At 39.3% G+C, this 24,823-nt stretch overlaps 1 protein-coding gene across 2 annotated transcripts; it reads left to right on the top strand.

The window, feature by feature from the left end:
• Nucleotides 1-225: 225 nt before the first annotated feature.
• LOC115928582 (splicing regulatory glutamine/lysine-rich protein 1-like) lies at nt 226-22,866 on the top strand. Of its 2 annotated transcripts, XM_030995935.1 has the most exons (11): nt 226-494; nt 8,736-8,869; nt 9,572-9,726; nt 10,738-10,902; nt 12,030-12,208; nt 13,608-13,738; nt 16,585-16,617; nt 18,295-18,610; nt 19,806-19,877; nt 20,792-21,025; nt 21,708-22,866. In XM_030995935.1, exons 1-11 carry the CDS (start codon nt 349-351, stop codon nt 22,057-22,059), a joined length of 1,917 nt encoding a protein of 638 aa, XP_030851795.1. In that variant the 5' UTR covers nt 226-348; the 3' UTR covers nt 22,060-22,866. The 2 variants fall into 2 exon arrangements, with proteins under 2 accessions (XP_030851795.1, XP_030851796.1); XM_030995936.1 differs by lacking the exon at nt 16,585-16,617 and having other exon boundaries at nt 265-494.
• Nucleotides 22,867-24,823: the final 1,957 nt, after the last annotated feature.

The following is a 24,823-nucleotide window of genomic DNA, read 5'->3' on the forward strand; positions in this document are numbered from 1 at the left end:
ATATACATACATAAATAAATGAATAAACATATGAATAATACAACAACAACAACAAAAGATTAAAAAGTCAGACATAATTATAGTAGATCTAGGCCCTATACATACAGAAAAGGAGAAAGATTTTGTTTTGGTTGTTCTTTCTTCTTTTGGACAGTTTTGTATTGGTTGACATGAATTTGGGACGACTCTACATGCACGTGTTCGTGATATTACGACCTCATCGTTCAAGTTAGTTCATTGTTTGTAAACCCACGTTTGATTAACGTTGGCGAAGGTAGTGAGAATCAATCTTAAAATAATGCTTAATATGTTTGACTAAAGTGTTCGCAAAAAACACTTTTTAGGCTCATGGTTGTTGTGAACGGAGGCTCCAAAATGGAGGTGACGAAATGTGCCCAAGTGAATAATGTTTCCTCGGCTGCAACATTGGAACAAGTGCGGTCGCTCTTCAGCTTTCTGGGCAAGATCGAGGACATTCGACTTTTTCCAAAAGAGTGAGTGAAATCTGAAGTCTCTAATCTAACTTAGATCCGAGAGTAGATTCTACCTAATCTATGATATAATAATGAGAATAATCTATTGTTAATGATATGATGATATATAATGTTATTAGTCAGGAAGCATGGGAAAATGTTAAGATTCTTAAAAGTTAGCTTGACAATGCATGATCATGATGTGAGACCATAAACTCCACATCAACCAGCACATTCAGGAAGGCCATTGACAGAGCCTTCTAAATACCCCCGCGCCCTCTCTCTCAACCGATGCGCTTATGCCCAGTAGGGCCCTGCATCGTACACATCCAGATCCAGATCCAGACCATGATGAACATGATGATGAATAATGTCAAGACGTCATGATTGAAATAAATAGTTTAATATTGCGCACACAGCCAGGCACAGTCTTGCGAACCGCGACAGAGTCGAGACTGACAACTGACAAGAGAGAGAGAGAGAGAAATAGTAAATTGAGAGTGTGGTTGATAAGAAGATCAAGAGCTATCTTTGAGGGGAGTCGGGCTAACTCGGCCCACGGGACTACTCGGCCCAGCTGGAAAAACTGGGCCGAGATGTCCCGACCTGATTAATCGATCGAGAGATACCAATGTGTATATGTTTGTGCTCTTTGTGACTTAATAGTCTAATGCCCTTTCCAACCAAAATCTTTAATGGAATTGTGTTAAATGATACCAATGAAGACAATTTATAACTTATCTTTAGGTAAAATGACAAAAAAATGACATTTCGGACAATTTACTCACAGCTCGCAATCCGCATTGCCGCACGTACATTAAATGTGCGTTGTATCTACTCGGACCACTGAAATTCGAGCAGTGTTTTCGTCGGTAAATCACTGCAAAAATATCATTTTTATCTCGTATGAAGGTCTATTTTTTATTCCTGACACAGATTTCATTATTGAGAAGTCGAATATAGTACATTTTAGATGAGATGGTTGATGTTTGTTCACATTCTTTCGTCCTGGCCGTAAATTAGCAGACTACTGCCTAGTGCTACCGCAGCAGCTCAGCTCAGTGTGCAGCTAGCCGTACAGCGCCGCCGGCCGGGTCGGCGGGGGAATTCACTGACTCGGCGCCCGTACCGGGCCGCTGCACTGCATTGCATGATTGTACTGCCCAATTTGATCGAGTGATGTGAGTATAACTAATCAAACTAGATCTATATCTACTGTATTATCATTATTCATTCCGAGTAGAATATCCAATTTGATTTAGTGAGTAAACTAGACCTAGATCTATATCTACTGTAGCTACATCATTATCATATACTAGATTAGTCATTCAGAGTAGAATATCCGATTAATGAAGGAATGGAATTTTTCTTTTTTCATAATCAGATAATCATATTTTACTCCTAAAAGTTAAAGACTTGATAAAATAGCTAGATCTAACGTAAGGGCCTAGCCTAGTACTGTAAGAGAAGTGAGCTGAAGAATCGCCTTCTTCTTTTATTTTGGAGGGGCAGGCGCGTAGCCAGGGGGGGGGGGGCAGTGGGGGCGGTCGCCCCCCCCCCCCAAAAAAAAAAGAGAAAAAAAGAAAAAAGGAAGAGGACGTAGGAAGAAAAAGGATTAAGAGTTGAGAACGGTACAACAAATCGTCTTCTTTCTCTAATTATTTAATGAAACATCAAAGCTTCCGCGCTTCGCACGAGAAGGGGGGGACAAAACTGAATTCAGGTAAGGATAAAGAGTCGAGATCGGTACAACGAATTGTCTTCTTTAGTAATTTATAAAACGTAAATGCTTCCACGCTTCGCGCGGGAGCGGGGAAACTGAATTCAGACAAGGATCTAGAGTCGAGAACGGTAAAACGAATCGTCTTCTTTCCCTAATTATTTAATGAAACATTAAAGCTTCCGCGCTTTGCGCGGGAAGGGGGGATGGTACTGAATTCAGATAAGGATTAAGAGTCGAGAACGGTACAATGAATCGTCTTCTTTCTCTAATAAATTATGAAACGTCAACGCTTCCACGCTTCGCGCGGGAGCGGGGAAACTGAATTCAGACAAGGATCTAGAGTCGAGAACGGTAAAACGAATCGTCTTCTTTCCCTAATTATTTAATGAAACATTAAAGCTTCCGCGCTTTGCGCGGGAAGGGGGGATGGAACTGAATTCAGATAAGGATTAAGAGTCGAAAACGGTACAACGAATCGTCTTCTTTCTCTAATTAATTATGAAGTGTCAACGCTTCCACGCTTCGCGCGGGAGCGGGGAAACTGAATTCAGACAAGGATCTAGAGTCGAGAACGGTAAAAGGAATCGTCTTGTTTCTCTAATTATTTAATGAAACATCAAAGCTTCAGGCTTCGCACGAGAAGGGGGGACAGAACTGAATTCAGGTAAGGATAAAGAGTCGAGATCGGTACAAGGAATTGTCTTCTATCTCTAATAATTTATAAAACGTCAATGCTTCCACGCTTCATCCATCCCTCTAATCATCAATATCGTCTTCATCCCTTACATCATCAAAATTGTCTCCATCCCTCTCATCATCTCTAATTCTCCATCCCTCACATTGTCTCCATCCCTCTCATCATCTCCATCCCTCACATTGTCTCCATCCCTTTCATTATCAATATCGTCTCCATTCCTCTCATCATCTCCATCCCTCACCAATCCCTCTCATCATCTCCATCCCTTACATCATCAACATTGTCTCCATTATGTATTATGCCACATTGTGGAAATGCAATTTTATTTTTTTAATTCATTATTTATTTATAGTATGTACATATTTACAGGTACACAAGATCAGATATAAATCTGTTAACCCCCAGCCCCCCCCCCCAAAAAAAATTGTAACATGCAGATGACACGCCACACCATTCCTTGTGTTGTGGTATTGGTACGTATTATTTCATATGCAATTTACAAGGCAAAAAAAAATCTAAATAAATAAAGTTAAAACAATTAAATAAAAATGAGGACATGTTTGAAAAACACACATAATAGCAATAAACATTATTTGTTTACGACTCCAAGATACAAATTCCAACAATATGACGTCAAGCTGACTCAAAATAACAAATGATAAGCAGGTGTAATCGTGTATTAATTTTATGCCACGTTGTAATGCAAATTTGTTTTTTTTATTTATTATTTATTTATAGTATACATATTTATACAGGTACACAATATATCAGATATAAATCTGTTAACCCCCAGCCCCCCCCCCCCAAAAAATATAAAAATTGATTTTGCTCATAGATCTTTGCCTCTGTTGCTGATTACATACCCGGCCGAGATGGATGGGAGGGGGGGGGGGGGCAGCTGCCTTTTAGAAATTTGAGGAACGGTTAAATTAATGACCAGTTGACCAAAGGTCCAGGAGAAGGCTTACAAGAATTAAGATCCCCCTGCCCAGGGGCGGCCGAGCGACTTCCAAAGTGGGGGGGGGGGGGGCACCAACAAAAAAGGGCACTTTCTGGAGAAAAAAAGGGCACCTACAGTGGGAAATCTCAAAGCGAAAATATACAATTTTTTAGACATTGGTATATACCCCTACATTGTGATTACATTATCAGGGATGATTTCAATATTTGTTTTTCTTCATACATCATACAAGATATCGCTTAAGCATCATACTTTACAGTTGGGTGTGATGTCTGAATATGCATTTACGAGCGAGCGAAGCGAGCGTGAAAAATTTCAAAGATCTACATTGTATGAGGTCGCAGTGCGAAAAATTACATCTTATAAAGAGGAAAAAAGCCAATCGTGATGGGGTTATAAGCACATTCTCATAACGGAAGACTGAAAAGACCTTTGATAAGTAACATAATTATATCATCTTTAAATGCGAGCGAGCGCAGCGAGGGAACTTTGGGGGAAATTGCTCTCAGTCGCCTTAAATAAGGGGCACGTTTAATGATTACAAGAAAAGGGGACAATTATCGAAAGGGATAAGACACTTATACGAAAAGAAAAGGAGCACGTGTCAAAGTACAAAGGATTATTATAAGAGGTGAAAATGAGACAGAGGCGTTTACGAAAATGGGAAATAGGCATTTGTTGACGGAAAAGGGGCACCCATCAGATTTTGATAGGGGCATTTATAAGAGGTGAAAAGGGGATAGTTCCCTTATTAGAAAGGAAAAGGGGCACGTATCATTATTAAAAGGGGAATTATCAGAGTTGAAAAGGGGCATTGACCAGATATGAAAAGGGGCACTTATAATAAAGGAAAATGTGCATTTGTTGAATGAAAAGGGGGCACCGTTCAGATTTTTAAAAGGGGCAGTTATGAGAAGGGGAAGGAACTATTTCTTTTTAACGGGGGCACTTATCATAAGTAAAAGGGGCACTTATTAGAAAATAAGAGGGGCACATGTTAAAATGAAAGGTGTGCTCATCCGAGTTTAAAAAAAGGGGATAGTTATTAAAAGGAGAAGGGGCACTTCTTACAAAGGAAAAAAGGGGAAGTTGTCAAAGTAAAAGGAGCACCTCTCAGTTTTGAATAGGGCAATTATCAGAGGTAAAGGGGGCACTTATTAAAAGTGAATGGGGCACTTCTCGTACCTGAAAAGAGGCACTTACTAGAGATTAAAAAGGGCACTTATTCAAGATTATTTCAAGATTTATGAGAATGGAAAATGGACACTTATTGCAAAGGAAAATGGGAACATGTCGAAGGAAAAGGGGCATGTGTCAAAAATTAAAAAAGGGCACTCGTCAGAGGTGAAAAGGGGGAAGGGGCACTTTTACTAAGTAATAGGGGCACTTGTCAAATGAAAAGGGGCACCTTTCCTATGTAAAAGGGGCACTTCTTACAAAATAAAAGGGGCACTTTTCCTATGTAAAAAGGGGCACTTTTGGGGTATCTGAAAAAGTGGGAGGCACTTTGCCCCCCCCCCCATCCCCGGGAGGGCCGCCTCTGCCCCTGCCCCTCCATGCACCGGCACGTCATTGCAATATCGTGTCTTAATTGCTTTGCTTTGTATATATCTCTTTGATTCCCAGAAAAAGGGAACAAAAAGGAGATTTTTTGGTTTGTTTGGGGGGGGGGTGGTGGGGGCTGCATTATTTATACAAAAAACTTGAAGCCAATACCTTCTTTTCGTAGAATTTTTTGGAAGCAGCCCCCTCCAAAAAAATAAGGCGATTCTTCAGCTCACTTCTCTGCTTAGAGTACTAGGCTAGGCCCTTACGTTAGATCTAGCTATTTTATCAAGTCTTTAACTTTTAGGAGTAAAATATGATTATCTGATTATGAAAAAAGAAAAATTCCATTCCTTGACTAATCTAGTATATGATAATGATGTAGCTACAGTAGATATAGATCTAGGTCTAGTTTACTCACTAAATCAAATTGGATATTCTACTCGGAATGAATAATGATAATACAGTAGATATAGATCTAGTTTGATTAGTTATACTCACATCACTCGATCAAATTGGGCAGTACAATCATGCAATGCAGTGCAGCGGCCCGGTACGGGCGCCGAGTCAGTGAATTCCCCCGCCGACCCGGCCGGCGGCGCTGTACGGCTAGCTGCACACTGAGCTGAGCTGCTGCGGTAGCACTAGGCAGTAGTCTGCTAATTTACGGCCAGGACGAAAGAATGTGAACAAACATCAACCATCTCATCTAAAATGTACTATATTCGACTTCTCAATAATGAAATCTGTGTCAGGAATAAAAAATAGACCTTCATACGAGATAAAAATGATATTTTTGCAGTGATTTACCGACGAAAACACTGCTCGAATTTCAGTGGTCCGAGTAGAAACAACGCACATTTAATGTACATGTACGTGCGGCAATGCGGATTGCGAGCTGTGAGTAAATTGTCCGAAATGTCATTTTTTTTTGTCATTTTACCGAAAGATAAGTCATAGATTGTCTTCATTAGTATCATTTAACACAATTCCATTAAAGATTTAGGTTGGAAAGGGCATTATTAAGTCACAAAGAGCACAAACATATACACATTGGTATCTCTCGATCGATTAATCAGGTCGGGACATCTCGGCCCAGTTTTTCCAGCTGGGCCGAGTAGTCCCGTGGGCCGAGTTAGCCCGGATTCCTTTGAGGAGGCGCGATAGCTCAGTTGGTCAGTAGGGGCGCTGGTCCGAGAATAAGGATCGTCTTCATAAACGAAGATCGTCTTTGTAAACGCAGACCAATGCGTCCTCAAAAACAAGGATCGTCTGCAAAAAAGCAGATGTTCCATATTTTTGAACGCCACATTGGCGATGCAAAAAATGGATTCCAGGTTTTTTTTCTTGATGCATTTTACAGTGATTTTGTACAGAGACCTTCACATTATGAGCAATAAATCCTTGGGAAGACGGACAACCCATATAGGTAGACGTTATTAGGGTTATTTTCCCCTGAGGAGATGTCATATGAAAGAGCAGGTTTTTCTCCATATTCCCCAAAGGGGCTCACCCCCAAAATTCTAAAAATATCTTGATCAAAACAGAAGTGTAAATATTGTTTCCATGGTAACTCAAAGATTTACCAATGTCACAAAGTGAGCCCCCGAGGGTAAGTTGGGCCAGCTGTAAGGAATATACCATGCTCTTATTTTTTCTCTAGTCCCAAGGGATCACAAGCAGTTACAGTTCGAAAATATCCTTACTCCACGCTTTGCATATCGTGCTGTGCAGCTTTTGAGCAAAAATTGTAACTCGGCGTGTACCACTTTTTCGTCCATTTTGACCAAAATGCTATGAATATTGACTAGATTGGGGGGGGGGGGGGGGGTCTGTATCTTTTGATAGAAACATTGGTCTTGAAATTTGAAAGTGTAGTTCTGAGTAAATGATTTTTCCAAATATCCATATATCCATACATAATGGTGATAAACGATCCACCCTAATAATAGTAGCAATGCTGTTTTTAAAACCAAAGATGAGAGACTTATTTTCCTCCTGAGTCCAAACAGAAATCTGGACATTTGGTCCCAGTTTCTGAGTGGTGAGTTGGTGGTGGTGGTTATTTTACCTGACTGCTAAGAAAGCATAAATGCTTGTAAGTAAGCAACCAGACAGCCGACAGCTTTAGCTCCTCTCTGAGAGACCTGGTAACGAGGTATGCCTTACCAAAGGGCACAAATGCATCGCCTTGGTTTGGAACCCGGGTCACCGGATTACAAAACCACTGCTCTAAAGACTGAGCTATCGCCCCTCCTATTGACAGTGATTGAGCTGGAAAACATTTTTACCTACGGTACCATGCCGGCGCTCTCCTGTAATCCTGTAAGTTGGGGCTCTGATCGGATCAGATCAGAAGATCGGAGCGACACCCTCGCACCTTTGATCGGTATCGGATCGGAAGATCGACCAAAAAAATCGGCTGATTTTGTTTAATTTTTTTTTTAAGGACAAAAATTTTCAAGTTTTGGGCTATCAAATGCTCAAAAAAAATTCATAGCTGGGATTATTTTGTCATTTGGAGTTCTTGTAGACCATGTTTGTTGGTATTTAGTTCCTTTTCATGACTTTGAAATTAATAATTTTGGTCTAAGAGAAGAGCAAAACATGCGGGCCGCCATCTTGGATTATAATGTAGGCATGCATTATAATCCAAGATGGCGGCCCGCATGTTTTGACTCTTCTCTTAGACCAATATCATTAATTTCAAAGTCATGAAAAGGCACTAAATATCAACAAACATGGTCTACAACAACTCCACATGACAAAATAATCCCAGCTATGAGTTTTTTTGAGCATTTGATAGCCAAAAACTTGAACTTTTTCGGCATTAAAAAAAAAAAATTCTGCCGATTTTTTTTCGATCATTTTTATTGATCGGCGATCGGAAATTATTATCCGATCACCCCTGATCGGCTCAAGATCGGCCCCCGATCCGATCTGTTACAGGCCTACTCTCCCAGGCACGGTTTAGCGTCTGCCTGTATTCAAATACGTGTCACAGCCTTAGTGTGCGCATCCATTGTAACCTAGGCTAGGACTATTTCACTGGATATGTACACTGTATGTACACAATGTACTATCTTATTGTATTATAGAAATTGTACACCTTTCTCTTGTTGTCTGCTGTCACAGCATGTCCCATTCAAGGAAAAGCTGCTTCAGACATTACCTCATCAAAGTTCGAGGACGACAAGGAATTGAGCTAAGGCCATCTTGTGGACACCATAACAACATTCACAGCTGGAAGACTCTAGTGGTCGAACAGTTACTCTGGAGGCATCACTGGCATTTTTGTTAATCCTTCTTTTCTATCCTTTACTTAATATATCACAGGGACTCTGTCCTGCCAGTGACAGCCCGAATATGTTTTATTCTGTTCGAGGATCCGACCAGCGTCGGGATGGCCCAGCATCTCACCAACACTGTCTTCATCGACAGGCCACTGCAAGTCACACCTTACGCTGAAGGTATGTTTCCACGCTTGTATCCACTACGAGAATTATGAGCTAATGGGAAATTATTATGTTCACAGGAAGTTGTTAAAGCCCCATCGCACTAGTTTGGTCAGGGGGTAAGACCTCCCTGCAAGGTCACTGACAGGTGGTTATCTCATCAAATCAGCTCTCAATTAAAATAAGAAAAAGAGGATAATGGGGGGACCAACAGGCACCGATTAGGCATTGTTTGCTATATAGAGGGCGCAAGTAGCTATAAGTAATGCAGTGGGGCTTTAACATTCATTTATTTAAGTGTAAGTTTATTTTAATTCTTAGCTTTGCTGTTATCATTGGCACTAGTATCTTATTTGCTTCACAATTCTACTCTCATTTTACCTGTCTACACTTTCTGTACTTTCAATCCCTCTGCTTCTCCCATTTGTAATGTACACATTCTTTTAGAATTTTTCAATTATTATGATATGATTAGTACTATTTCCAATTAGAGTACTGGTACCTTCTTTTTGTATGATATAATATTGTTTAACTTCATGATAGTTATATTGAAGGTAGTCAACTAACAAATAGATAAGGTTTTACTGTTTACATGTCTTTGCCCCATTCACATAATGTATACAACTCTCAAATCTCAATCGCGATGCAATGATTCATTGTAACTTAAAGCGTTTTGATAATGGATAAATGCAATGTCTCTTTACAATCCTGACATAGGTGCTATGCCAGAGGAGAGCAAGGCTCTGCAGATGGTTGCTAGTCTGACAGGTGGTATCGGGGGATCCATGGCAAGTTTGGTGTCCAACCCCCCCTCGACAGGGGCTGGACTCCTACCCACCCCGCCCCAACCTCTTATGTCCCAGATCACGCAGGTAAGATTGGCCAGTCTGCTTTATCTTTATCCTGGGGGGGGGGGTGTTTCACAAAGATCCTAAGTTGGACTTACATGTAACAATTATGGAAAGCTGTTAGCATCATTGAAAATATTTTGTAAACATTATTTTAAAAGGCATAAAATGTTGATTTAAATCATTTATATTTTCTATTATTTGGGGAGATTTCATGTTCTTGATATGGAATTATGAAAAGTCTAAAATACTTGCATTTTGCTTTTGAATGTATTTCATTATAAGTCTACAAATGGCTCTCCATAATATTTAAGTCCAACTTAAGAGTTAAGTTTGACTTGAAATCTTTGTGAAACACCCCCAGCTTTTACAGTATAGGAATGCCTTTATGAAATCATAGGACACTGCCTGTGATATAAAAAAATGGGAACATTCACACTCCTGCCTCTGAGATATAACAATTCTGCATTTACATAAACTTTGATTTCTGGATAATGTGAGCATTCTGCCTCTTTTTCTAAGGGAGAAGGGGAAGTGAAGTTGTATTTATTTTTCATATATAAATACAGTATATTTACATGTAAATTAAATGGTGTGCTGTATTGTACTGTACACCTGAAAGCTAGAAGTATATTGGTCCACCAAGCCTTTTTTTATTTTTGTGAAGAATTTTATGATGGTAATCTGTTGTAGCAAATTAAAGATGTATTAAATCACTAATGTCATTTGGCAAGACATTGATCTTCATTTGCCACTCTCCACCCAGGTGTTAAATGGGTACCCGGTAGGATGCGAAAGCTAATGTGCTTAGATAAGCAAGTGTGCGCTTGTAAAAATGAAGCCTGGCTGGAATGCTCCCCAGGGAGTGGAAAATGTGCATCCATTGTGTGCGGGTAAGCCTGAATCCGATGACCGGGGTAATAATCTGTAAAGCAGTTTGAGAGGGCCTGTGGTCCTGAAGAGCGCTATATAAGAACTAGCTATTATTATTATTGTTATAATGGATTTTGTCCCATTCTTTCTTTCACTCTCCAGCCGCCTGCAGCCCTGGCCGGTGCTGGAGCAGGGGACAGCCTCTCCCTCCTCGGAGACAGTTTCTCTGCCCTAGGAGTCCCTCAGCCACCCCCGCTCAACAACGTGGACCCTTCCAAGGTGGAGGAGATCAGGAGGACCATATACGTTGGCAACTTGGATTCGGCTGTGAGTATTCTAAAAGAGGTGGAGGGATGGGGAAGGGTTTTGGTCAACCCTCTCCCTTTTCTGTATGAAGAGTCATGAATCTTTATACAATGCAAGCTATAATAACATTCCTTCTACACACACAAATGTTATAGCATGAAGGACAATCCAATGCTGCTTTTTATTCTTAAATATTAACTATGCTCGTATATTGAACAGAGTTTGAAATCAATTTTATTATTTCATTTTAAAATAAGTGTAGCCCTGTATTATACATAATGGGATTGTCCATTATCGTGCACTCTTTCAAGACTTCATTAGTTTGAAGTCATATCATCTACCGGTAAATTAAAGTTGACGCAATGACCTAATGGTAGAGCAGTGGTCTCGTAACCAGGATCTCCCGGTTTGAAACCAAGTTGATGCGCTAGTGCCCTTTGCTAAAGCATTAATCCTCTTTACCAATTTCCTCGGAGAGGACTGCAAGCCGTCGGCCCCCTCGTTGCTTATATACAAGCATACGTATGCGTTTTTAACAGTCAAGTATCTGGGCCCGGTTTCATAAAACTTGTTATCAATACAATAACTGTTATATGCTACAGAAATCCTTACATTTGATTGGCTACGGGCCGTTATGTTATAGATTTGTATGTTATGAATTACTAGTTTTATGAAACAGGCCACTGGTAATCTTCATCTTTTACGATTACATTATCCTACCTGGGGAGTGTTTCACAAATACTAAGATCGACTTTAAGTTGGACTTAACTATGACAGGCCATTCTTGCCACCGTTTGCTCTCACCAATTACTGGCATTGGTCTCTCCAGGGACGTACAAATCATGGTCACAAATCTACAGAATTTACATTTTTTGATAATTCAATATTGAAAGAAAAAATATTATCTAAAGATCATAATGGTGAGTTGCTGCTACCTTGTTTGGGTCTTGCGATTAATTGGGCAAAAAGAATTTCCATTTTCGGTTTAACTTAATTAAATTTGGAGTGGACTTAAAAAAGATTATTATTAAGTCCAACTTTAAGTCTTTTAAACATCCTCCACCCCTCCCCCCCCCCCCCCCCCCCCTCCCCCGATAATATCTCAAAATATGATTAGCATCTTTTTGACCATTCTGAACTCTTTTCAGACTGTCCTGGCAGACCAGCTGTTGACCTTCTTCCAGCAGGTGGGAGAGGTCAAGTACGTCCGAATGGCCGGAGATGAGACCCAACCGACCAGGTTTGCCTTTGTAGAGTTCACGGACCAAGCCTCGGTGGCCAAAGGGCTGACCCACAACGGGGTCATGTTTGCAGGTCGTCCTATCAAGTGAGTTCATAGAAACATCTTGGTGACAAGAGATCTAATAATAATAACAATATTTGATTTTTATATAGCGCTTAATACAAATGTCTCTGAGCGCTTTACAAATATACTATTACCCCAGTCATTGGATTTAGTGCTTGCCCGCACACACTGTGTGCACAATTTCCACTCCCTGGGGAGCATTCCAGCCAGACGTTACTTGACGTTCAAAAACTGTTTGTAATATAGTAATAACCCAGTATTGAAAAGATGATGTGTTGTCAGTGATCATCTTCACTTGCACAGAAATAACTTGCTTCTTTATGTCTGTTTTCTAAGCCAAATTATGAGTTATCCGTGGGGGCAAGGTTCTGTTTTTAAGTCACACCGTTTACTTTTGCAATATGTATGACAGCTTGGCTGTATTGACTATGAAGTTGTTTAACATAACAATGAAAATTTCACCAAATTTACAACCCCCAGACTTCAGAAACTATTCCTTTTTAGATACATTCATGTACTTCAAAACCCCATTTTTTTATAAGAAAAATTGCATTGGTTGGGGTAATCATAACATGTAGTTTAATCCTTTTTTACCCGGTCTGGTTAAAAAAGGATAAAAATACATGTTACACCAATGCAAGTTTTTACCGGGGAATGGGACAATCGGTCTCGGATCTGTCCCATTTATGTGAATTTTTTTGGTCATGTGACCTTGTAATCTTCGCAAATTTAGTACCAAAAGTTGCGCAAAACTTCAAAGAAAAAAGTCATGAAAGGAAAACTTTTTATCTGCCGCTGTTCCGGAGTAGTCGCTAAATTACTACTGGGGGGGGGGGGGGAGGGGTTTCATCTACAACTTTCATTTACAACCCCCAGACTTCAGAAACTATTCCTTTTAGATACATTCATGTACTTAAAAACCCCATTTTTTTATAAGAAAACTTGCATTGGTTGGGGTAATCATAACATGTAGTTTGATCCTTTTTACCCGGTCCGGTTAAAAAAGGATAAAAATACATGTTACACCAATGCAAGTTTTTACCGGGGAATGGGACAATCGGTCTCGGATCTGTCCCATTTATGTGAATTTTTTTGGTCATGTGACCTTGTAATCTTCGCAAATTTAGTACCAAAAAATGCGCAAAACTTCAAAGAAAAAAGTCATGAAAGGAAAACTTTTTATCTGCCGCTGTTCCAGAGTAGTCGCTAAATTACTACGGGGGGGGGGGGGGAGGGGTTTCATTTACTCCTGTGGACCTTCTCAGGCGAAAAGTTTATTCACACAGTTTCTTGCTGTCTGCTGCCACAAGATCACTGGAGCAAGATTGTTTTTGCACTTTAACATGAAAATCAATTTGAGAAATACAAGCCTGTCACATGTTAACTTTTTGGGGTGGCTATCTCCTCTGTTTTTGTGTAGGATCAACCATTCCAACAATGCTATAGTGAAGCCTCCTGGCAAGACTCAAGAAAACATCCAGAGGGAGCTCGCCGTGACCATGAAGCAAGTCCGAGATGCTCAGGCTCTCATCCAAGCAGCCATAGATCCAGGTAATTATTTTTTTGTGAGGAAATGTAGATGGGGGGCCCAATGGCAGTTTGCCCCTTAAACTTCTTAAAGATAAAGTTGAGTTCTGGTCATGCAATTGCATTGTGAAAGAAACGTTGTGGAATCGATCAGTAAAGGTTGATCATCTAGAATATAAGTATTGGTGTGTACTGCAAGGTTCTGGAATCATCAAAATGATGAGAAATTTGGAACAGTCTTCGTAAAGTTACAAGCACTGTACACAGAAAGATGTATACGGGACTACACAAACATGTGGCTTAAAAACCTGTCCCGATTGTTATGATGTTACATGCCATATTTGAAATATTAAGGCATTTGAAGAGCCATGCTTTTCAGGGAACATTTTTATGCCTCTGCCACCGAAGGTGGTGCCGGAGGCATCATGTTTTCGGGTTGTCCGTCCGTACGTCCGTACGTCCGTCCCGTTTGACCGTTATCACAATATCTCAAGAACCATTTAAGATTTAAACTTAAGACTCGGGAATAGTATTTATCACCATAGGAAGACGATCTGATTAGATTTTGGAGTACGTAGGTCAAAGGTCACAGGTCACAGAGGTCAACTTATGAAATTCCTTGTATTGAGTTTGTTAGCGCGATATCTCAAGAACTATTTGAGATTTAAACTTCAAACTTAAGGATAGTATGTATCACCATAGGAAGACGATCTGATTAGATTTTGGAGCATGTATGTCAAAGGTCAAGGGTCACAGAGGTCAACTTATGAAATTCCATACATTGAGATTGTTATCATGATATCTCAAGAACCACTGGAGATTTAAACTTCAAACTTAGTGATAGTGTGTATCACTATAGGAAAACAATCTGATTACATTTTGGAGCACGTAGGTCAAAGGTCAAGGGTCATAGAGGTCAACTCATGAAATTCCATACATTGAGATTGTTATCATGATATCTCAAGAACCACTGGAGATGTAAAAACTTCAAACTTAAGGATAGTATGTATCACCATAGGAAGACGATCTGATTAGATTTTGGAGCACGTAGGTCAAAGGTCAAGGGTCACAGAGGTCAACTTATGAAATTCCATACATTGAGATTGTTATCATAATATCTCAAGAACTATTTGAGATTTAAACTTCAAACTTAAGGATAGTATGTATCACCATAGGAAGACGATCTGATTAGATTTTGGAGCACGTATGTCAACGGTCAAGGGTCACAGAGGTCAACTTATGAAATTCCATACATTGAGATTGTTATCATGATATCTCAAAAACCACTGGAGATTTAAACTTCAAACTTAGTGATAGTGTGTATCACTATAGGAAAACAATCTGATTACATTTTGGAGCACATAGGTCAAAGGTCAAGGGTCATAGAGGTCAACTCATGAAATTCCATACATTGAGATTGTTATGATATCTCAAGAACCACTGGAGATGTAAAATCTTCAAACTTAAGGATAGTATGTATCACCATAGGAAGACGATCTGATTAGATTTTGGAGCACGTAGGTCAAAGGTCAAGGGTCACAGAGGTCAACTTATGAAATTCCATACATTGAGATTGTTATCATAATATCTCAAGAACCACTGGAGATTAAAACTTCAAACTTAATGATAGTGTGTATCACCATAGGAAGACAATCTGATTAGATTTTGGAGCACGTAGGTCAAAGGTCAAGGGTCACAGAGGTCAACTTATGAAATTCCATACATTGAGATCGTTATCGCGATATGTGTATCACTATAGGAAAACAATCTGATTACATTTTGGAGCACGTAGGTCAAAGGTCAAGGGTCATAGAGGTCAACTCATGAAATTCCATACATTGAGATTGTTATCATGATATCTCAAGAACCACTGGAGATGTAAAAACTTCAAACTTAAGGATAGTATGTATCACCATAGGAAGACGATCTGATTAGATTTTGGAGCACGTAGGTCAAAGGTCAAGGGTCACAGAGGTCAACTTATGAAATTCCATACATTGAGATTGTTATCATAATATCTCAAGAACCACTGGAGATTTAAACTTCAAACTTAATGATAGTGTGTATCACCATAGGAAGACAATCTGATTAGATTTTGGAGCACGTATGTCAAAGGTCAAGGGTCACAGAGGTCAACTTATGAAATTCCATACATTGAGATCGTTATCGCGATATCTCAAGAACCACTGGAGAATTTTCACTTCAAACTTAATGATAGTATGTATCACCATATCATAATATCTCAAGAACCACTGGAGATTTAAACTTCAAACTTAATGATAGTGTGTATCACCATAGGAAGACAATCTGATTAGATTTTGGAGCACGTAGGTCAAAGGTCAAGGGTCACAGAGGTCAACTTATGAAATTCCATACGTTGAGATTGTTATCATGATATCTCAAGAACCACTGGAGATTTAAACTCCAAACTTGTTTAAATTGCTCTATGGCGGAGGCATCATTTTCGACTGCGCGCAGTCAAAATTCCATCTAGTTTATCTGTTGTTCTGCTACACTTGCATAATACAATGATAACTCCCACAAATTATTTTTCACATCTTTCCAGAACTCAACCTTCTCTTTAAGGGGAAGGCCTTGTTGATGATGGTTTGTAGTGCACAACCCAAATGATCAAATTGACTGGTCAATTGTTGGCTGAAAAGTAGCACTTGAAGAAGAAAAAGTCTTCTCGCCCCTACAAGAAACATTTGAAAATATTTCTGCGTGTTAAAGTTGGATTATTCTACAGTATAATTGATTATCACAATAGTTGCATTTAATTGTGTGTCGAAGATAGAATATGAAATTTGGCAAGTGTGAAGAATGAAGAAGTGGGCAGGTGGAATTGATCACATTCTCTTTCTTTTCAGCATTACAACCTGAAGTAAAAGACAAACTTAAAGGTAAACTATGCCATTTTAAGCCAGTGACCAGATACATGTATACAGGAAGAAGGAAAAAATAAGCCATCTAACTTTCAAGCAGCGAAAAAAATACATGGGAGCAGTGAGCAATTTAGCACTTGAAAGTTCGAAAAGATCTCTTGTAAACTAAAAAAGGAGGAAAACATGAAAATACATAAAATCGCACTTACACATCACCAAATCCTAAAAGAGCTTTCGCAAACAAAAAGGCTTTTTCTACACTTCTAACAAGCTGATTCATATTCAAATGCACCTTGTGTTCATAGAATGTGGATGATGACTTTCTGATAGATAAGTTTATATCCTGTATAACATTTCTTATTGTCCTCTGTAACCTGTTTTGACCATTCAGATGTGCTGGAACTTCCCATAAATTTAATAGCATAGATGTTTAACCGGTCAAGACAGGATATTTTCAACTCTCGGCCTTCAAAGCAAAGAATATTAACACCATGTGGATGAAATTAAAACCAGGTGGCATGTTTTCAATGTCATTGATTAAACAATTTTTATGCCTCTGTTACAAAGTAGCTGGAGGCATTGTTTTCGGGCTGTACGTCCCGTTCTCGTGATCACGTTAACTCAAGAACCGTTTGATGGATTCTTGCCAAACTTGGGTCATGTATGTATCTTGCAGAGCTGATGAATTGATCAGACTTTGGGGTCAAAGGTCACAGGGCTCATTATGTATGCAAAAATAGCTTGCGATCGCGTTCTCAAGAACTGATTGATGGATTCCTACTAAGCTACCAAACTTAAGTCATGTATGTATCTTGGAGAGCTAATGAATTGATCACATTTTGGGATCACAAGGTCAAAGATCACAGGGCTCATTATATATGCAAAAATAGCTTGTGATCGCATTATAATTAGAAACGATGGGCGGATTACCATCAAACTCAAGACATGTATGTATCTTGCAGAGTCAGTGTACTGATTAGATTGTGGGGGTCATGGGGGCTCATTATGTATGCAAAAATAGCTTGTCAACGCATTCTCATTAGAACTGACAGAAGGATTACTATCAAACTTAGTACATTTATGTATCTTGCAAAGCCAATGAACTGATTAGATTTTAAGGTCATAAGGTCAACAATCAAAGGGTCATACTTGTATATAAAAAAAAAAACTTGTAATCACGATATTCTGAGAACCTGTTAATGAATTACAATCAAACTTGAATTTGAAAAAAATTGCTGTTTTGGTTTGTAAAATCACTCTATGGCGGAGGCATCATTTTCGACTGCGCGCGAAGTTCCATCTAGTTTAAAATGTGTTACAGTTGTATCTAGTTATCATGTATAAATGTCAGGCAATGGAGTGAATGGCTGGGAAATGATTTTCTTGTCATTTTTTTTGAAAACCGGGAATAGTCACTGAAAAGTTAGCTGATTTAGATTACATTGCCACAAAGAGAGAGAATATCAATTACATGTCTATATTTTGGTTTAATTGGACTTAGGTAAGTTACTATTACAGTGAAACGTTGTTATACATGACTCCTTGGAAAATCAGCTTGTTGTACGAGAGCACAATAAGAAAAGAATACAAACAAGGTGAGCCTGGTCAAATAACTTGTTCATGATTAGGGTATGATGTAACAGTGTTGTGTTCTTTATAATGAAGTTTTTCTTTATTTCTCGAACTTATTTCTAGCTGACGTCGCAGCTGAGGTAAAGGATGATAAGAAAGACAAGAAACGTAGCCCCTCCCCCTGCCGGCGGAGACGATCCCGATCTCGCTCACGGAGACGATCGCGGTCACGGTCGCCTGGGCGTTCCCGATCCAGACGGCGCTCACGTTCGTGGTCCCCTCCCCCTCGTCGCAGATCACGCTCCCCACGGAGAAGGAGATCGAGGACACCGCCTAGACGATCACGGACGCCACCTCGGAGACGAAGGTCACGGACAAGGTCACCACCGCCACCACCAAGACGTAGAAGGACAAGGTCAAAGAGCAGAGAAAAGTCAAGGTAAACTTCACTGAGCAGACCATTCTGCTTTTGATGGCGTTAAAGATACTATGTCCCTTTTGCAGCCAACATCAAATTCTGTAGAAATTTGCAGGAATTATGTATACCGGTATGTCATGTGTATGTCCTATCTGTGAAATTTAAAAATTAGCAGTGTCCTAAAATTCAAATCATGCAAGGAAACCTGCTTACCTTCTAGACTTCACTGTCAGACACTATTGAGTGACTGACTGACATCTTTTTTTTTTCTTTGGTAATAACATACATAAAATGAGCTGTAAAGGATACATGAGCATTTGTTTACATCAATAACCCACTACTTGTAATTGCGAAAACTAAACTGATTGAATCTTTGTGCAGCACAAAACGCACGACCATTCAGTACAAGGGTATTAAAATCAGACTATTACTAAGGTGATTGCAATCACTTATGAAAATTCTTTCAAATGTCGTTGGAATTACACCTTTCATTTTTTGACCTGCAAATGGGACATAGTACCACATCTTGCATCTAGGTTATGACCAGATTTGGAAAGAAAATGCAATTAAGGCATGCTATGAAAATTGCCAGATGCCAATTATTTCCGATTGAACTACCCAAATGGTTATTTTAAAACGAGACAAAATTTCCATTTACCTAGCACTTGTATATTATATGAAAGAGTGCTTAATTTGGAATCTAAGACAAGAAAAAAGAAAGAAGCAGGTACATGAGGTTGATTAACTTTAGATGTCAATTCCACTGTTCATTTTCAAGTGATCTGAATTTAACCCCAACAATTTTTTCCCTTGGCCATTTTCTTTTCTCAACGGTCTTAGCTTCTCAAGTATTTCTGAGACATCCATTGATTCTTTTGATAAGTTTTCATTCAATTTCACGATAACCAATACTTAACATCATGCTAGGTGCTTGTAGCCTTTGCGGCAAATCCCACCCTCATTGAACTCGGATAGGACGTTAAATGGAGAGGAGAGTCGCCACTTTTGCACGTTAAGAACCCACTGCACTTTTCGTACATGAGTAGGGGGAAACCTCGGTGTAGTGTTCCACCTGCACACCCCCAATCAGTTATACTGGGAGGAGAGACCCGAGGGTTACAGTGATGCAGCTCGCTTTTCGCTTCCCAGGCACAGACGACGCCAAATACTTAATGATATATATAATAATAACTTGAATTTTCTTGATTTCTTACAGGGACAGACGCAAAAGGTCTAGGACTCCTCCCAGGAGCTACAGTTCACGTCGACGAAGCAAGAGTAAGAGCCGGTGAGTAATCGTATCTAGTAATCGATCAGTGTTCTGTAATTGTATCTAGTCTTCGGCGAATTATCTTGCGGTTACACTATCGGGTAAAACCTACCTGTAAGGCCGCGTAGGCACAGTTTTTTGGTTAGTTTTTTACAGGGCTTCAAACATGTGGTTTCTTTTGTAGCCATATGATAGCGATGTTTTCACCACTTCGGACTCTCATGAAAATCAGATTAACTGCCACTTTAGCACTTGTATTTCCAGGTAACTGCCGCATTTACCACAAGAGTGGACAGGGCTTAAAGAGAAGGTTGTGTTCTGGGGAGAGGTGAAAAATAATGTGTGAGCGTTATTATTGTTATTATGCAAGTGTGGAAGAACGTGAGAAAAAATGTTTCCTGACACATGGCTCTTCAAATGGCTTTATATTCGAAATATGACAACAGCTTAAAAATGAGGCCCGATTTTTATACCACCTGTTTGTGGAGTCCCATATACATCTTTCTGTGTACAGTGCTTGTTACTTTCCCAAGACTAGGCCAAATTTCTTATCATTTTGATGACTCCAGAACCTTGCTTCATGATCACCTTTTTCTGTTCGATTCCACTCTGTTTCTTTCACAATTAAATCGCATGACCTTGGGTGCTAATCAGATTCTCAATCATTTACATGTAGCACAAGAACATATCACCAGTCGTGCGTAAAGTCGTGCGTAACTTACGAACAGCTTTATGAAACACCCCCCAGAACTCAACACTATCTTTGAGATTGGAAAATTAGCTGGTTCTTTGCCCAATGATTACATAATATCAGTCAAATTCTTTTTCAAGGCAGGACTTGCATCCTGCTGCCCACAAGCATGATAAATGCAATGCTTTAAGTGTGGATGAAGGATTATCATTTTTATTTGTCAATTTATCCTATCACACAGTGAACGTAGTCGCACACGATCACCGCCACACAGACGGCGCAGCCCCAGCAGGTCCCCTCCCCCTCCTCCTCCTCCGCGTCGACGCAGTCGGACCAGATCTCCACCGCCCAGGTCCAAGCGCCGTAGTCGTACCAGGTCACCCCCACCCCTCAGACGGCGTCACTCTCCTAGCAGGTCGCTCTCCCCTCCACCCAAGAGAAAGTCAAGGTCAGGCTCAAGGTCACCACCAAGAAAGTAAGTGGGTGAATTTGGAGTGAAATAGAGGTTGGATTTGATGTGGTTTATAGGTTTTTTTAAAAAACTATTTTTAACTCTCAACATGAGATTATTGACAACTGATTATTGCAGCTTTTTTTCTTTCATATTTTACTTTCCAATTTAAAATCAACATAATAACAGTTTTCACATTTTCGCACAAACTTTACGACAAGATTTGACCATACGTCGGAAGAAATTGCCTTTAGGGCTAGATTTGAAAATTTAAATAATTCTTGACATTCTGAAAAGTATTCAATATGAAAATCCATTTTTTTTGTTAGGGGGGGGGGGGCTTCATTTCAAGCCTTCTTATTTTGAACATGTTCAGACGGATTGACTGCTCAAGCCTGATAATTTCCCAAATTAAATCGGTTTCCCGATTTAGTTGATTTTGTTTATCTTTTTAATTCAATTTTTTCTGAATGATTTTTTTTCTCCCAAAAGGGATAATTCCAGGGTTGTTGTAAATCCGCTTAAAAATTAGGGGGGGGGGGGGTGGTGAGGTGCCATTTTTTTCTTGACTTGCTTGAATTCGGGAGTTCGGCACCTCGCTTCAGATTAAAAAAAAAACAAAACTTTTGCACAGCAACTGTCAATTTTATCTTTACATGACACTTTCTCATCACATTTTACTTACCCTGTCTCTTTTCCTCACCAGGCACAGGAAAGAGAAGAAGAACCGTCGCAGCCGCAGCAAGGAGCGCAGCAGCAGCAGCCGCAAGCACAAGAAGGACAAAGATAAGGATAAGGAGAGGGAGAAAGAGAAGGACAAGGAGCGCGACAGGTCCTCCGAGAGGAAGAGCAAGGACGACGAGCCCTCTTCCAAGGGCGGCAAGTCCTCCAAGGTGAAGCGGGATTACGATGAGGAAGAGAAGGGGTTCATCAGTGATAAGGAGGAGGGGGGCGAGGGGGGCGGCGGTGCAGGAGGGGAAGGCAAGGGGAAAGGGTTCGCAGATGGAGAAGGGGATGCAGACATACAGAATGTAGACATGGACGTGGACTCGGATTAGGAGTACAATCAAGTTTGATGGAAAGGTCAATTCAAGGTCGATTTCTGAGTCAGTGTTGATGATGTAAAGTGAGGAGATGAATGGATGTGGCTTCACATTTGAAGGTTGATGTTACTAAGAATTCTTTAGGCATGAAGATAAACCATTTGTAATCGGGAGCATTTTAGGTGAAGCATATGTAAATCTTCGGGTAAAGTCTGTTAGAAGCTTTAAAAAGTACAAAGGGATGTGGGAGGGGGGGGGGGTCATAGTGAAAGATAATTACTGCATTTCCACTCACGATTTGCTCGCTAGTTCTAGATACTGTGTACTTTAGCTGCGATGTTGCTGCTTGTATTTTCATGCCATTTATTTGGCATGGCATTTCGAAGGCCCATTTGACCTGCGCAACTCTATCAGACCTTGCATCTTTTTCAGTAATGAGGGATACCTTTGCCAAAATGGTTGATTAACTTAATTGAACCTGTCTCAAACAAAACATTTCTATAGGACACAATGTACAAGAGAAGAGAGAACTTAAGCTAGTACTTTTCATTTTTACTAAGGAAAAGAACAGACAGAGGGATGATCATCCACCAGCTGACATACAATACTTTCTCCTTTTTAAATATTTAAAAAAAATAAACAGTTGTATAAAACCTGCAGTCTTTACGTAATTATTCTCTCATCATGTATGTTGGTAGCACTAGGCTTAGAAGTAGAAATCTTGTTTTAATTTTGTCATTTAAGTTTGTTCTTAAAACTGGTGATATAGTTTAAGTTATGCATTTTTTTTTCAAACAATAAACTGCTGAAGAAAAGCAACAATTTTCATTAGTGTTGAACTTTGTTTTTTATGTGTCCAACTGAAATTCTAGTCTTAGTTTACCCAATAAACCTAGCCTAAAATGTACATGTTGCCTACGGGCTGACTGGGGGGGGGGGGGCCTGGGAGGATGTATGAAGGATGTATGAAGATGTATGAATGCACTTAATGTAGCATTTGGTTTGGGGACCACATATTAGGGACATTCTGACCATTTTTTTCTTCCTATTATGCATTGAAAATGTGAAATATCCGGCAATGCTGTCTCTCAAAGAAGCCTTATTGCAGTATGATTTCCTGGATTGAGGCAAGGAGCTCCTGTATTGAAAATTATGAATCAAATGCAATTTTCTGCAAATATGTCCCAATTTCCTGATTTGTCACTATAACTTAGGTTTATAAATGGGTGGTATAGTTGGTGGTTTCCAGACCATTTTACAAGCTTTGATACAAGTCATAAACATGGGGGGGGGGGGGGGGGGGTTGTACTAGTCATTTTCCACAAATGGAAAAGCATTTAACTGAAAATCACTGAAATATAGTAAGATCTGAGTAAATAAAGTGAAAGGGGCAAGTGAGAGAGAGAGAGAGAGTGAGAGAAGTTTAGGCTAATAGTCTTTGGTCTCATCTCCATATTAATGTTGACTACCTATTTGGTTTATACCTCATTTAGTCTAATATTTTCAGTTTGTCTAATGCCCATTTTGTCTACTATTTATATGGTTTAGTAACAATTTAATCATAAATAATAATCATCAAATGATTATTAGACCTCAACGATAGTGGATGAAATAGAGGCATTAAACTAAATAAACAATAGACCACATGGGTAGTTGACTTATTGGAGATTAGACCAAATGGCTATTAGTGTAAATGGTCATTAGACCAAATGATAAGTAGACAAAAAGTTTTTTTTTTCTTTCCATGTGAATAGTAGAAGGGCTGAGAGTGGACCATATGATAATAGAAAATGAACTGAATGATATAAAACCTACAAGTACATGTAAATTGTGAAACTGCAGCTATAAAACCACACCGCTGACCAATTATGTTTTCTTCTTTCCCTTGTTTGGGTTCTTATTTAACACGGCAGGCATGCACTGATGTCTGAATAGTGCAAACTTGCCCTGGCTTGCTAAATCCTAGATACATAATGTGAAAAAAATTTGTTTATTAGCCAGCTGTGGGCTTATGTTTCAATTGATCCGGCTAACATGTCATTGCATCACAAAAGATGACCAAAAAGGAGAGATAAGAGAAGATAGAAAACATGTCAGTGTAAGTATTGATCATAATAAATACACAGAATGCACATAAAATAATGCATAGAAATGAAAAGTAATCCAGCATTTCCGCTACTAAGTCAAGCACACCCATAGCAATTTTATTTAGAAGTTCTCCGATGCCAGTATACATCATTTAATATCAATAGAAATATACAGAATTTGCATTCACTATGCTAGAATACGCTGAAGCAGCAACAGTAATGCTAACTTATATGAAAATCATTCAGATAAAGTTTAAAAATCATCATTTCATGAATCTGTCTAGGTTTCAGATTTTATCAACTTCTTACAATGCAGACACCAATTGTAATGATATTTTACTGGAACGCGAGATGAAATAAACAGGAATACAAAATGATGTGTTCGGATTATCTTTACATAATACAATAATCGTTTCATGAATCTGGATTTTAATACTGGTACATTCTATCAACTTCTTGCAATACAGACACCAATTATAATGATATTTATGGGTTGGGAGATGAAATACTACCTGTAGTAAACAAGAATACAAGATGATGCATTGAGATTATGCTTACATAAATGTTAAATCCTGACTTAGCCACTGTAAGTGTACGCTTTGTAGCAATCTGTATCTTCAATTTTAATGTGCATTCAAATAACGATTGCATATGGAAGAAATAGGATATGAAACAGATCTATTTATATTTTT

The sequence above is a fragment of the Strongylocentrotus purpuratus genome, unplaced genomic scaffold (assembly GCF_000002235.5).
Source record: "Strongylocentrotus purpuratus isolate Spur 01 unplaced genomic scaffold, Spur_5.0 spur5_scaffold_3, whole genome shotgun sequence".
Lineage (NCBI taxonomy): Eukaryota > Metazoa > Echinodermata > Echinoidea > Camarodonta > Strongylocentrotidae > Strongylocentrotus > Strongylocentrotus purpuratus.

What these genes read in the sequence shown, in the direction of transcription:
- LOC115928582 (XM_030995935.1), top strand. Translation starts at nt 349, where the DNA reads ATGGTTGTTGTGAACGGAGGCTCCAAAATGGAGGTGACGAAATGTGCC. An exon ending in TTGGCAACTTGGATTCGGCT is followed by an intron (nt 10,903 to 12,029) that starts GTGAGTATTCTA and finishes AACTCTTTTCAG; the next exon opens with ACTGTCCTGGCAGACCAGCT. An exon ending in TCAAGGTCACCACCAAGAAA is followed by an intron (nt 21,026 to 21,707) that starts GTAAGTGGGTGA and finishes TTTCCTCACCAG; the next exon opens with GCACAGGAAAGAGAAGAAGA.